Raw genomic sequence first — 14,720 nt, 5'->3', positions numbered from 1 at the left:
CAGCTTGAAAAAACTTAATCTACCACCACTGGATGTAAAAGGTGGCATTAAGTAGTCACTTCTAAAATGTAGATCATTTCTAAATGTTACAGTGAAATCAGCCAAATATATTTCAGTTGTATTTCAGTAACTACATTGTGGGCCTGTTGTAATAAATAAATCATGATGGATTTGACTAATATCCACTTGGCTAGATCAGCGTTTCTGACTGCACCAATGCCTTCCATTTCTGAATCTATTTAAATTCAATCCCCAATTTCACACACTTCACCGTAGCTCCTCGCAGACAAGGTGAACGAGGAGACCGAGCTACTTCAGCTAGTATGCACAAATCGATGGCGTCCTATTAACCAGAAATGTTATTCAGAATTGGTCCAGAACTGCTTCAACAGTGGTATTCAAATCTGGACCTCAAAGCCAGTACCACTCCGTTTCTCCCTCTAAGCAGGGTCTTATTTACATCATGGACACCAGGTGGGTGCAATAAACAATGAGGTAGATCAAAAACACCAGCAGGCTCTGGACCTCGTAGGGTACGATTCGAATACCACTGCACTACAAGGTCCTCAAACTACGATACTCTTAATTTGAGTCGTTGCTTTGACCACATTACCTGGTCACCCCACTCATTGACAATGGGCATGTTGATGTCATCCACAAAGATGGTCATTCTACGTCCTCCAGGAGGTCCATAGGTGCTGCCCATTCGCTTCTCAATATAGCTCTCCACTGTTCTCTGTGATGAACACAACACTCCCATGACATCTCATCAGAAACAGTATAATAGCACTGAACTGACATTGAGCTTTACATTATACTGAATGATATGATTTCTACTCTGTAATGTATTTGATGTACGTATATCTCACCTGGAACATTTTAGGCTCAGTAGCAGAAGAGAAGTTCAGTGATTTAGATAGGTCTGTCTCAGGATTATACTTCTTGGTGTAGCCTTTGATCATCACTGTCTTGGCAGTTCCTTGTTCACCGATAAGTAAAACGGCCTGTAAAAAAAAAAAAAAACATTATGACCACACCAGCAAATTAACTACCACATAACCCAAATGACCTCCACACATACAGCTCCAGAAAGAATTAAGAGAGCACTAAAAAAGTTTTGAGTGGTCTCTTAATTCTTTCCGGAGCTGTATGTGTGTTTCAGAGTACCTTGCGCTGTTTCGCAATAGTCTCCAACAGGTAACTGGTTCTGGTGTTGTCCACATTGGGCACCAGAATAGAGGGGTAATCTGGCACATAGTCAGCAGGATAGACATACTCCACCACATAGTTATTCCAATGGTCCCATTCCCCTGAAACAGATACTCCTGTGTCATATACAGAGCCCTGCCCAGATACAGTACATTACCGCAGAGGGATCAAGGAAAAAGACCCAGTGGGAACTGGCCAAAACAGAACAATTACTGGCCAAAATAGAACCATTACATTCCTTTTAAGTCAAGGTAAGGATTTATCCAGATTTTGGCCCATTTTGTGCCTTTTATGAACTTACCCTTCTGGTTGACCATGTACTCAAACATGGTCTCGCCTGGTCGCGTGCGGGGAATATCCACCTTGCTTTCGTGGGCCCTGAGGAAGGCCTCCAGCTTTTCTCTGTCCTCCAGCTCCAGCAGGGCTCCCAGACTCCACATTAGGCAGAAGACAAAGAGACGATCCAACTGCATGTGGCTGACTAGGCCCCCGGCCTCCTTGGCAGGGATCAGGCCCTCAAGCAGGTTCACTGACTAAACACATACAGTGAAAGAGATGGGGTAAGTTATCATGTTTAGTAGAAAAAGGGACGGTTTAAAAGGAGAACATTTGAGATTTTTCATCTCAAGGAAGACTTCTTTTTACCGATGCTAGTCTAGATATTGGAACAAAAGTATGGTTAACTAAAGGTTTAAAAAGTTGAAATAAATTCAGTGTATACCTGCATTATGTAGTTGCACTCCAGAAGCTCCATTTTGGGCTTGAGGCTTTGCTTCAAGTGTACGTAGGCATCCTCAAAGATTTTATCATACAGAATCATAATTTTGTCTGCTTCTGCTGCACTGCGTTTGTAAGCCCACCCCTACAACATACAGAACACACAAAATCACATAACTATGTTATCACTAGGAACAAGCTCATTACGGGATTCACTGACCACTGCATTCTTCAATTTGCATGCTAAGAGCTCTGTGTAATGCACATATAGAAATGGCCTGTATTTTAGTATTTGTTCATACCAATAAAACATCAAATTGAAATTAAGTAAAAACTACTGTATACACTATCCATATCCTGAGTACAATAAGGAATACAACATAATAGGGATTGTTTGTGTTACTGACTAAGCCCTGTCATACCTGCAGTATGGGCCTCCAGCTGAGAGCCGAGGAGCTCATGAAGACCATCCCCACGCGGGACACAGTGGCCGGGGAGGCATTGTCCATGTTGTGCACCTCAAACACCAGCTTACAGGCCGGGGACATAACAATCCTGTCACCGTTGGCCAGGGTTAGGGTCTTGTTGTCATCCAACACGGAGTTGAGGTTCTCAATCCAGATGGCATCCACAGGCCCGTCTAAAACAATCCAGATGAACTCTCCTACAACCAAAAGAGGGATTTTCTGGAAACTGGACTAGTTAAAGGAGTACTTAATTAATTTGCCTACAGAAGATTGAAAGTAAATAAGTTACAACAGTAATATATTTTCTGTTTGACACTCAAACAAATTACCATGTATGTTGAAATATTCTGATATAATTAAATATTGAATACTGTTTGGGAATTGTATTGAGAGAAGGTAATCACACTTCTCTTTCAATAATACTTGCTAGTTTTTGATTTCTTGTAGTTTACATACTTTTTTTTCCCGAAAACGTGAATCCCGTATATATATTACACACATGGACAAAATTGTTGGTACCCTTCTGTTAAAGTAAGAAAAACCCACAATGGTCACTGAAATAACTTGAAACTGACGAAAGTAATAATAAACAAAAATATACTGAAAAGTAACTAATGACAATCAGCCATTGCATTTCAATTGTGGTGCAACAGAATCATTTAAAAAAACTAAATAATGAAACTGTCCTGGACAAAAATGATGGAACCCCTAGAAATCACCATAGGGACAAATGAAACTAAGGTGTGTCCTTTAATTAGCATCACATGTGTCTTCAAACTTGTAATCAGTAGTTAGTCTGCATATTTAAAGGCTGAAAAGTAGTCACAGTGCTGTTTGTTATCATGGTGTGTACCAGACTGAACATGGACCACAGAAAGCTGAGGAGAGAGTTGTCTAAGGAGATTAGAATTTTTTTTAGATAAGCATGTTAAAGGTAAAGGCTATAAGACCACCACCAAGCAGCTAGATGTTCCTGTGACTACAGTTACACATATTATTCAGAGGTTTAAGGTCCACGGGACTGTAGCCAACCTCCCTGGATGTGGCCGCAAGAGGAAAATTGATGACAAATTGAAGAGACAGATAATATGAATGGTAACCAAAGAGCCCAGAACAACTTCCAAAGACATTAGAGGTGAATTCCAAGGTCAAGGTACATCAGTGTCAGATCGCACCATCCATCGCTGTTTGAGCCAAAGTGGACTTCATAGAAGACGACCAAGGAGGACACCACTGTTGAAAGCAAATCATAAAAAAGCAAGACTGGAATTTGCCAAAATGCAAAGCTTCTGGGAAAATGTGCTTTGGACAGATGAGACAAAACTCCAGGCCAATTTCATTCGTTTTTTTTTTATAATTCTGTTGCACCACAATTCAAATGCAATTGCTGATTGTCATTAGTTAATTTTCAGTACATTTTAGTTTATTATTGCTTTCGTCAGTTTCAAGTTATTTCAGTGACCATTGTGGGTTTTTCTTACTTTAACAGAAGGGTACCAACAATTTTGTCCACGTGTGTATATGAGATTAAATTACTACTCTCGCTGAAGCTCTGTGTCTCAGCTAATAAGAGAAAAACCTGATTCAGAAGCTGGAACCATTTGAGCAATACCCCTTCAAGTAATCATACACAGTATTCAAACATTCATTTAGAGTTAGACAGTTGTACCCTTCTTGGCTTTCAGAGTCTTTCTCCACAACGTGGAAAAGACGCCATCAGTCCAGTCGTTGGTGGCAGGGTCCAGACGCCCGAACATCTGGGGGGCAGTAATGGCTTTTGGGTTCATCCTCATTTCCCTGTGGGGAGCTCCACACTCGCTTAAAGCCCTCATCAGGATGTTGATGGCCGCTGTCTTGCCAGCCCCACTGGGGCCTAGCGTCATCAGGCCATGACGCACACGCGATGACTCGTAAAGCTGACACACAAAACATTATCTGTAATAGTAGGGCTTGCAAAGCAGCCAGTGAAATTGCAGTCAAGTGACCTAATCTGCTCCTATTTTACTTCCTACTAAAATGGCCCTGATGTATCACCTGAACAAGTTTGAGGTTCCACGGAGGGTGGTTGACAAGGCCTGCCTGCACCACCTGGTTGGCTACTGCAACCTGTAGCTCAGCGTTGGTGCTTCCATCCAGCTGGACACCCGGGAACAGATCACTAATCAGACTGAGAAATAGAGGCTCGTCCTCATCCACCTAGCAGAGAGAATCAACAGAGCACGTTTACATGTATTAGCTTCTTTAAATTGTGTTAATATTAGCATCTGAAAAACATGCTAATGAGGCAACAATGTTTTGCTGATGTCTCTTTTCTTACCAGTTTGGAAAGGTTCATGTCGCGCAGCACTCTCATTACAATGCTGGACTCAGTGTCTTGAGGGCGGGCTCTCTTGTTGGCCCCCAGAGTTCTCAACACAGACAGGATGTTCCTCAGACCAAAATCATAGTGGACCTGATAGGATGGATTGATTGTCAGTCTCAGTGTAGCGGTTCATATATTATAATTGTTCTTTCAAGACTTGGAAAGACAGTGCTGGTTGTCTCAGAATTCACCTGCTTTGTCAGTTGCTCCTCGCATAGTTTGTAGAGCACAAAGAACTTCTGGGCCAATATAACATTTTCAATGAAACCGCAGCTCGCCAATTTCACCCTCATGATGATCTGTTAAAACAATGTCAGATATGAAGTATTAGAGCAATAAATGCATTGTTAGGTGCTTTAAACGGTGTGAAAAAAAAATGAAAATATAAACATCGTCCAAATTTGACAAAGAAATCATAGCTAAAAAGGTTCAAGTCCCTTGTTAAAAATCTCCCAGATTTTCGGATACCACAGGAATAAGTAAAGTTCATGGCCAGTGTGGAAGGTGACCTGAGCAAAGGAAACTAAACACCTGTCTGTCTGGCACCATCATGGACACAGTCCTGAACTGAACCTTCAGGTTCTCCGGCAGCTCCTGACGACCAGCATAACCAGGGTTCTATGAAATAACAGGACAACATGTTAGTGATCAAAAGCTTTATACATGCTGATTGTCAAAGCACTTTTACTAAGTGACTAATGTCAAAGCTTTGCTGTCTGGCTTCCCACTGACCATGGTGATAAACAGCCCAAATTCTGGGTTCAAACTGACTACATCTCCATCGGTAAAGATGAACTGTGTTCTGCGGTCCTTGCGGGCTTTCAGAACTATGTAGATCTGCTGTGCTGCTACAGACAGTACGGGCAAGTTGATTCTGTTGAACTCATCAAAGCAGCCCCAGGAGCCGGATTGGGCGAGGCCTGGAAGTAAAAAGACTAAAGTTAACCAATTACATCAGACCATTGACTCGCATTTGCCTAGCTAGCCCATTGAAAAAAAGAGTGCCAGCTTCTCATCAATGCCAGTAAAATCGAATCGATTGTATTGACTGTCCACCTTTGTAGATCCTGCCAAGTCCTCTGAAGTCCATCTGATCGGAGCAGTTGAAAACCACCACATACTTCCCTAGGCAGCGGCCCATGTCTTTAGTGGTCTCAGTCTTCCCAGTACCGGCAGGTCCAGCTGGGGCACCCCCCATGCTCATCCCCAGAGCCTGGGACAGTGTGATGTAGCACCTATACATGGCAGTGTATGACATCAGGGGGTTGTATTCAATTCAACAAACAGAACGTTAGGGTATCAGAACAATCTTGCCTGTCTGTTAGAGGGGTGATGACTAGACGGTCAGTGCAGCCCAGGAATTCATTCTGGTAAATAAAGTCTACGTCAGTAATGGAAACTAGGACATGATCCAAGTCCTCCTTGAAGTAGAACCTGCTCTGCTTCAGCCATTCAAAGTCATTGGTTGCCTTGATGCGCATTTTGACCTGAAAAAGAATGGCACGGAATGAAAATAGTTTTCTGTTTGAACCGAAAACCATAGAAAATACAAAGTGTAAGGATGTTGCTTCATTTTCCAGTCACTGACTAGGTCATTGAAGATGTCCCTTTGGTGCACTTGGATTGTGACGAGCGTTTCAAACTTAATACGATCAAACTTGGTCAGGTCATGGGTGGTCTGGGAAATAAGTGTGTTGAGCAGATTCAAGAACTTCAGGTTTGTGTTTGGCATGATCTTCTTGTCGTCTTTGGCGTTGCGCAGAGCCTCCTCCGAGTCCCGAGTCCACAGCATCTGGATGCCAAGCAAGCCCACCTGAGAAGACAAACATTCCCACGATACAATAAAATCTCATATTGTCACAACTTCATTCTATGATTCAACATTTAACAGGATGATTTCACTATTGATCCTATGCTTCGTCATTCCGATTAACACAATGGATTTCAAGGTTGATGAGCCCACTTGTGCTTGGTACATGTTGAGGAAGTTGAGGAGCTGAAAGCCTGAGTCGTTGATCTGGCGGTCGGCAGCCTTGATGACAGAGTGCAGAGAGGACTGTTGCTGCATCTGCAGCTCTCCCAACCACAACTCCACTGGTCCCCTCGCCATCACTGGGTGGTCCAGCTACAAACGCATTGGAGAAATACATGGCAGCTGCAAACTCACACAAAGAAACACCTACCCAGAACTATGCGCATGCACGCACGCACACAGTGAGTAATGTATTTGACCATAGTCATAATGTTGCATACCAGAACTTTCTCCCCCTCTTGTGAAATAACAGCCACAATCTTGTCGTAATCTTTGGCGTGGAATTCAACCTCGTTGACATTGTCAAAAACTCCAAGAAGATGTGGCTGGAAAAGAGTTTTCCATATCTGAGTATGTGTGCTTCTCCTAATATTTAGACACATCTCTGCTGCTCTAAGAGCTGTCGCTACCTGAATTGTGTGCGGATCGCTAGCTTGTCCTAGTATTTCCAAAAGCGAGGGATCAGACACAAAGAAAAACCTGGGGAACTTTAGTCGCCTTTTCTCCAGGTACCTGTTGAAATCAAGTCATGTAGTTCAAAGCAAAGGCAATTTTTAAAATCACATGAACGGTCTTCTGGCAGAGTCCGTACCCAGTGAGAGATTTCTGGCAGAGCTCCAGCTGCTCTTGCAAGTGAGGCAGCAGATGGCCCATATACTCATCCCACACGCAGCAATGAACAACATTAGGGATCTCATGGGAACGCTGCATGATCCTGATCCACGTCTTGTCAATGTTCTGGAAGCGCTTGGCTTCCTAAAGGGAAGCAAAGCTAAATTTGTCAGAATAGCAAAAACGAGCCGAGTTCAGTAACGTGTTCGAGAAACAGAAAATAATTTGGTGATCGATAGACAGGCAGTAACATTACCTGTGGCAGTTGTTTGGCAATGTCTCCTCCCACAAACACAGCCTCCAAATAAACCCACAGGTTCTGGACGATAAGCCACTGCTCAATGATGTCAGAAGAAGTGGACAGGTTGAAGACCCACTCCTGGATGTCTTTCTTGAATGGAGTATTGTATCTACGTACAACAGGTAATAGGTAAGTTAATAGTCCGACAGCAATACATTTTGAATAGAGAGATGATGTGTTTTCAACACTAATTTCCATGACTGATTACTAGTTGTTTTCTCATGGCTCTCTCGTTCCAACAGATACAGTGCGGCAAAAAAGTATTTAGTCAGTCACCAATTGTGCAAGTTCTCCTTCTTAAAAAGATGAGAGGCCTGTAATTTTCATCATAGGTACACTTCAACTATGAGAGACAAAATGAGAAAAAGAATCCAGAAAATCACATTGTAGGATTTTTTATGAATTTATTGGTAAATTCCTCAGTAAAATAAGTATTTGGTCACCTACAAACAAGCAAGATTTCTGGCTCTCACAGACCTGTAACTTCTTCTTTAAGAGGCTCCTCTGTCCTCCACTCATTAAATGTATTAATGGCACCTGTTTGAACTTGTTATCAGTATAAAAGACACCTGTCTACAACCTCAAACAGTCACACTCCAAACTCCACTATGGCCAAGACCAAAGAGCGGTCTACAAAATTGTAGACCTGCACCAGGCTGAGAAGACTGAATCTGCAATAGGTAAGCAGCTTGGTGTGAAGAAATCAACTGTGGGAGCAATTATAAGAAAATGGAAGACATACAAGACCACTGATAATCTCCCTCGATCCGGGACTCCACACAAGATCTCACCCTGTGGGGTCAAAATGATCACAAGAACAGTGAGCAAAAATCCCAGAACCACACGTGGGGACCTAGTGAATGACCTGCAGAGAGCTGGGACCAAAGCCTACCCTCTGTAACACACTACGCCGCCAGGGACTCAAATCCTGCAGTGCCAGTACATGTCCAGGCCCGTCTGAGGTTTGCTAGAGAGCATTTGGATGATCCAGAAGAGGATTGGGAGAATGCCATATGGTCAGATATGAGTATGGTCAGATATGAGTTTTGGTTTTTAACAAAAAAATAGAACTTTTTGGTAAAACTCAACTCGTCGTGTTTGGAGGAGAAAGAATGCTGAGTTGCATCCAAAGAACACCATACCTACTGTGAAGCATGGGGGTGGAAACATCATGCTTTGGGGCTGTTTTTCTGCAAAGGAACCAGGACGACTGATCCGTGTAAAGGAAAGAATGATTGGGGCCATGTATCGTGTGATTTTGAGTGATTCTATACTGTATTTGAGTGATTATATACTGTATTGTGAGAATTTGTTGTCACATAAAATTTGATCAAGGGACGTAGCCAGGTCAGTTATTTGCACCTACCTGTTGCTCAGCAATGAGCCCAGCAGCATCAGACTGTCCTCCAGAGTAGCCACTATCTCGGATGTCTCTCCCCCTTTCAGCAGCAACTCTCCTCGGCCCTTGAAGGTCATGAAGCTGAAAGACTGGCAGTACCACACATCATCTATGTGGGCCAGCTTTGCCTCAATGTCCTTTTCCTTCACTGCAGAGATGCAGATATCCTGAGGCAGCAACAGGACATTTTACATGTCAGAGTGTAACAGAAACAATACATTAAAGATGCAGTCAACTTGTTTCCCTGGAAATTAGCAACTTGATTTCTTGATTAAGTTGTTAGCCTAGAAATAAAAGCAAATATAGCTGTGGATTTTCCTTAAATTTTATGTTTATTTTCCTTAATTTAATTGTGTATTATAGCACTAACCTCAATGTCCTCCCTGTATTTTAACAGGTTTGCCTCCATGACGTTCTGAAGGGCAAAAGTCTCTGAGCCCACATCAAACTTGTGGCCTGTCAGGTTAGCGATGCGGTCCCAGTGCCTCTGCTTCATGGCCTTGTTGGCCATCATCTCCAGCAGGAGGCAGGACTCACTGAAATCGTCAATCCTCTTCTTCAGGTCCAAGTATGCCTGCCAGTCCTTCAAGCCTTTGGGTAGCTTGCGACACCTAGTAAACCATTTAATATCAAACAATCCTGTTACAATATCTCAACAACAGTGTTATATCAACAACAGTGTTGTATTCAACAGAAAATATTCCAACAGAGTGAAACAGGGACACTATCATTTTCATTTTGTTCCATTGTGAATGTGACAAAGGAAACGGCAAGGCCATTCTGGATTAGCAGCCAATATAATACGACAGGACAAGTCCAGTACCTATTCTGAAAGTCCAACAGCTCTGAGTTGATATGCTCAATGTCCACATCTGTCCACATAATTTCATAGTATCCACTAATTTTGCTCATCACAGTGTCATAAAGTCCATACAGCTTCTGGAGTAGACTCAGCTCTTTCCTGAGTGCATCAAATAAATAAGATAATCTTTAACTTGTCATCTAAATATTGAATATAAATAGACAGCCAGGGTGATCATTCTCTAAGTGACAACTAATAATGAATTCATACGGCAAAAGTATGTTTATGTTGTATAACATCCATTACAGTGTACCTTGTTTTTTGCAGAGGCTCATAATCTGTGACTGGCAGTCCAAAGAGCTGTTCTCCTGATGAGTAGGTGATGAATTTCCTCCAGAGGTCATCAAATCTGGTCTGAAGGTGAGAAAGAAAAACACACAGTGAATGTAGCATGTGCCTGTATAGATGACCTGCTCCACAAACATTTTAGGTGTGTCACATGAAGAACAAGTCCATTTGTGTAGTGTGCATAACCTGGAAAATATGTCTAAGGTTTGACTTTATGTGTGTGGTGTCTGGGATGTGACTGTGTTACCTGGCAGATCCACAGCCTGGTGCTGGCCTCTTTAGGAGCAATCCCTGGTACCATTGGGCCCTCCTGTGATTAACAATGAGCCAAAGAATGTGTAGCTATGGTATGAAGCTTATGCAAACCAATACATTATGTAGATAATACCCGTTGTACCCGTTCATACTGGTCTGCAAACATCAAAACATCCTCCTGGAAAATGATTACTGATTCCAACAGGCTCTGTTTGAACTTAGGCTGCAAACGAACCAGCTCGTCTTGCACTGATCTCTGGGGAAGCAGGGATATGATAAAGCAGACATGAGTTGTGCTACAGGATATAATTACAATAAGAATATTAATCTAGCCACATTTCTATAGAACTTTTCAGAACGATATTAAAATGCAAAGTTGCCAACATAACTGACCGCTTTGGACTGCAGTTTGATGAAGGAGTATCTGAGAGTGTCTACCCCCTCTGCTTCCTCTTTTGTCACCACCACTTCAAATCTATTCAGGATCCCATAAGCTTCCTAGCAGAAATCCCAGACCGCAAAGGTAAAGTCCTGCAGAAATATGTGTCTGTGCAAATCTTCTATCACTGCAGTCCCATAAATCATAAACCATAGTTCTATTTATACCTCAATGGGTCCTAAGGCCAGGTCTATCATGATCTCAGACTCTCGTATTTTAGACAGGGCATCCATGGCAAAACGAACATCCTCCAGATCCGCAATAGGCCTGGAGAGCTTTTTCAGGTGTTCTCCAGTGAAAGTCATGACGTCCATCATTTTCTTTTTGTACTCCTCTTTCAGGTACTTACACAATAGTTTCTTCCAGGCCTTTGACTCCAATGTAAGAGACATCTTCAATGGAGCTACAACAAAAATATATAAAAACAATTTGAAAAGCTAACACATTTTGGTTTAGAAAGTAGGCTTTTTGAAGATGTGTGGGCCAAATTAAGGGCTTATCATGTGTCATTCATAAATTCAATTGTGTAATCCCTGGTTCGTAAATGTCATACCTGTTGACAATTCAATGGAGCCTAAAATAATGGTAGGCTTAATTTCATCAATCTCCTGTTCAAACCCCACGTAGTGCAGAATTTCAGACTTCATCTGTGTCAGGTCGGGGTTGCGATCCATGAACTCCTATTCAGAGGACAGGGGATCCAGCAGATTAATCCGAATTTAAATAAAGGCTGTTAATGCCATGAATACAAGTCAACAAGTTAGTAGTAAAAATTATAATATTAATAAATAGAAGACAATGTCTGCAACTCAGCACTGACACACCTTGACCTTGAGCCGTCTGTCCTCGGCCCAGAGCACGTTGAAAGGATGAAACTGCTTGAGAACATCACTGGCCTGTGTCCTCAAGGAGTTGACTGCTGATGTGAGATGGGACACCAGCTTGCAGATGTCTTTGTGCTCAGCTACGCTCTGATAGAAATTCTTCAGCTTTCCTTCTAGGATTGACCCAGAAACAAACCCAAAAGAATCTGTTAAAAATGCAGCGATTTAATTCAAAGAAATGTTGTAATTAACGTTAACACATATCAGAGAACATTCCAGAAAGACAGTAATGTAATTATGGTGGCTGAGTCTTACTGCCAGGTTTAGGCTTGTCGTTCTGGTGACGCTCCTGTCCCCAGCGGACCACTCCCCGGCTCACCTCCAGCACCAGCTGGACCAGACGGTTGATGGCCTGCTGAATGTCATCCAAACTGGGCACCATCACCTGATGCAAGAACAAATCACCAAATAATAATAAGAATAAAAGAACAAATCACCTTTAGCCTACTCATGTTCTGTCCATAATTATAAAAGCACTGCAAGTCACTCTGAGTGAGATTGTGTTACTACACGAGGTATGGTCAAATGTACTTACTACACGGGGTATGGTCAAATGAACTTCAGAATTGATTAAAGTCACCAGATCCTCAGTATTTTGCTGTGATTGGCTGAAACGTCCTTTTTTTGCTGACAAGCTGAACAGAACATTAACACAGAGATTAAAATCTTCAAACCAATATAAATGTCTCCCCTGAAAATATTGTCTGGCTAAATCCAGCAAATAGGCACCTTTTGAGTAATGTAAAGACCAAAAACCAAAAACCTTTTTGACCTAATGTTTTTATGAAAGAGCAACTAAAGTAACAAAGCATGTTAAGCATGTAGTGTGCATCAGACAAAGGAAAAGTTTAACCATATAAAAATGAACAAAATATAAAGGGGCAGCATTTAATGTGCTTAGATCACTAACACATTACAGACATAATAACCTTCAGACATGACATGGGCATTATCATGGTGAAAACACCTTGAGTTAATTGAATAGAAATACTCCTAGGAGTCACAGAGGGTACAGACGTTCTACATTTTGATCTGAAGTGCTGCATTGCATCACTTCACTATACACCATACAGTCCTTCAAGAGAACACATTCACACTTACGTCGCAATGAAGATCCTTTTGGTCAAAGTGTCCAGAGACAATCGAGTCGCTTTGACAAGGGCATCATGTAGCTTGATGCTGAAGTAGGCATACATCTCTTTGCACTCCTAGGATTATAATAGTTTTATAAATTATTGAAGAGAAATGTTTTCACAAACGTACTGTATCTGATGGTTTGGTCTTTGCGGGAAGATACCTTCTCAAAGTCATTTTCTTTCTCAGCTTCTTTGTCATCACTATGATTGTCCTCTGTGGAGGTGTCAGTGTCTTCTGAGAATGCAACTTTCTTCTGATCTGGAATAGAAAATAAGAGCTATGTTCAAATTATCATAAGTTTAAGGTTTATCATAAGGTTTGTGCTGCTATACTGATGACATTTGATAAAAAACTTATTGTTTACAGGTTCCCCAAGCCATAAAAGATATACTGTATAAAAACTGTATTTTGTTGCGCTTTAATACACAAAAACAATACCTTTAACAACCTCAACCACAGGTTTTGTGACTTTTTTTGACATGTAAATAGCACTGAATGTGTCCATCAACTCCTTCACTGCCTCTTCGACGTGTCTGCTTTTGTGGTCCAAAATGTCTGCCCACTCCATGGACTGTTTCTACAAAACAGAGTCATTGCAATTTGATGGTAAGAATTAGAGATGTGATGAGCAGACACCATGCTTAATAAATACAAACTGATTGAATATTTTATTAGTGATATGATCAAAGTATAATTATTTATTACAATTATTTTAGCTGTTTTTAAAAACATGCAGTAATGTTAAAAGTCTAATAACTATTTGACATTATACACCATTAGATATACCAATGGGCATACCTCGTTGGTGCTGATGAGGCCTTGCAGTGTCGAGGGCCTGTCTTCTGGCAGATTGATTAACACAGTTTCTGAGATGTCTTGAAGGACGGCATCAATGTGCATGTCACAGATGTCTTGTACCTGAACACAATAACAAAACTCTGTTAAAGTTACAGGATCCTCAAAGCTGTAATAGCAGTATTCTTAATGTACCTTCTTTAGGAAACGGTTAAGCTCAGACAAGGCTGTGTCCGCATTTTCAAAAAAGCTGTCCAAGAGGCAAGATCCCCAGGTGAGAAATACCAAGCCATTGCGAAGCACAGACTCAACCTAAATAACAAATAAACAGAAGTTACGTACAGTAGGAGACACTAGCTGGTCAGAAAGCGTATTTCAGCAAATTTCAAAATGCTCTCTCTTACATTTTTTATCTTAGGCGCCATCAGGTTATAGAAAATTGCAGGTATTTCCTCACAGGTTGCCTCATAGTCGCACAGTAAAGTCTGCGATAATAAATCAGAGCAAAATGACTTGTTAATATTTATTTGTGACTCTGAAACATATTAGGCCAAAAGCACCACTGTCCCACAGGTAATTCATGTTAAAAATGTTAGTAAACATTTTATGAAAAATAAAAACAGTAAAATAGCAATAAAACATATTTTAAATCAGGGAAATCTGTTTTCATGAAATCCCACAAAGAGATAAATATATAAAATGCTTTTGCCCATCCCTGGTCAACGAAATTACCTCTAGTCTAAATTTGTAGTCTTTCAATGACTCCTCGATGTGGACCAACTGCAAAGCATTATTTGGAACCTCCAGGCTCATCTTCAGCATGCACTTTGTCTCTCTGATTATCTCTGTGATTTTAGGATCGAAGTTGACAAGTAGTTTTCTTGTGTTCGGGTGGTGAACCAACACTGTTGTTTGTAGAACTGTTGTCAAAGAAAAGAAAATGATGTCTTTTAACAAAATA

The 14,720-nt window shown here is 41.3% G+C and overlaps 1 protein-coding gene across 1 annotated transcript in view; it reads right to left on the bottom strand.

The window, feature by feature from the left end:
* LOC105024825 (dynein heavy chain 8, axonemal) overlaps window positions 1-14,720 on the bottom strand; it is a 37,874-nt gene that overhangs the window by 14,923 nt on the left and 8,231 nt on the right. Inside the window, exons 18-56 of the mRNA XM_010895049.3 lie at window positions 14,492-14,679; window positions 14,164-14,244; window positions 13,955-14,071; window positions 13,763-13,882; window positions 13,403-13,541; window positions 13,125-13,222; window positions 12,929-13,035; window positions 12,363-12,462; window positions 12,083-12,212; window positions 11,768-11,940; window positions 11,497-11,623; window positions 11,111-11,346; window positions 10,898-11,002; window positions 10,647-10,760; window positions 10,497-10,559; window positions 10,215-10,315; window positions 9,923-10,060; window positions 9,470-9,710; window positions 9,067-9,266; window positions 7,656-7,809; window positions 7,380-7,543; window positions 7,198-7,300; window positions 7,009-7,113; window positions 6,719-6,880; window positions 6,344-6,568; window positions 6,070-6,242; window positions 5,812-5,990; window positions 5,488-5,675; window positions 5,287-5,373; window positions 4,947-5,054; window positions 4,711-4,845; window positions 4,428-4,589; window positions 4,063-4,309; window positions 2,349-2,590; window positions 1,931-2,071; window positions 1,511-1,742; window positions 1,168-1,310; window positions 870-1,004; window positions 614-736 (exon numbers count right to left, since the gene is read on the bottom strand). Coding sequence (XP_010893351.3) covers window positions 614-736; window positions 870-1,004; window positions 1,168-1,310; window positions 1,511-1,742; window positions 1,931-2,071; window positions 2,349-2,590; window positions 4,063-4,309; window positions 4,428-4,589; window positions 4,711-4,845; window positions 4,947-5,054; window positions 5,287-5,373; window positions 5,488-5,675; window positions 5,812-5,990; window positions 6,070-6,242; window positions 6,344-6,568; window positions 6,719-6,880; window positions 7,009-7,113; window positions 7,198-7,300; window positions 7,380-7,543; window positions 7,656-7,809; window positions 9,067-9,266; window positions 9,470-9,710; window positions 9,923-10,060; window positions 10,215-10,315; window positions 10,497-10,559; window positions 10,647-10,760; window positions 10,898-11,002; window positions 11,111-11,346; window positions 11,497-11,623; window positions 11,768-11,940; window positions 12,083-12,212; window positions 12,363-12,462; window positions 12,929-13,035; window positions 13,125-13,222; window positions 13,403-13,541; window positions 13,763-13,882; window positions 13,955-14,071; window positions 14,164-14,244; window positions 14,492-14,679 — 5,786 coding nt within the window. The remainder of the gene's footprint in view (window positions 1-613; window positions 737-869; window positions 1,005-1,167; window positions 1,311-1,510; window positions 1,743-1,930; window positions 2,072-2,348; window positions 2,591-4,062; window positions 4,310-4,427; window positions 4,590-4,710; window positions 4,846-4,946; window positions 5,055-5,286; window positions 5,374-5,487; window positions 5,676-5,811; window positions 5,991-6,069; window positions 6,243-6,343; window positions 6,569-6,718; window positions 6,881-7,008; window positions 7,114-7,197; window positions 7,301-7,379; window positions 7,544-7,655; window positions 7,810-9,066; window positions 9,267-9,469; window positions 9,711-9,922; window positions 10,061-10,214; window positions 10,316-10,496; window positions 10,560-10,646; window positions 10,761-10,897; window positions 11,003-11,110; window positions 11,347-11,496; window positions 11,624-11,767; window positions 11,941-12,082; window positions 12,213-12,362; window positions 12,463-12,928; window positions 13,036-13,124; window positions 13,223-13,402; window positions 13,542-13,762; window positions 13,883-13,954; window positions 14,072-14,163; window positions 14,245-14,491; window positions 14,680-14,720) is intronic.

The sequence above is a fragment of the Esox lucius genome, chromosome 18 (assembly GCF_011004845.1).
Source record: "Esox lucius isolate fEsoLuc1 chromosome 18, fEsoLuc1.pri, whole genome shotgun sequence".
In the NCBI taxonomy this organism is placed as follows: Eukaryota; Metazoa; Chordata; class Actinopteri; order Esociformes; family Esocidae; genus Esox; species Esox lucius.
This window is presented reverse-complemented; position numbering and strand designations above follow the sequence as displayed.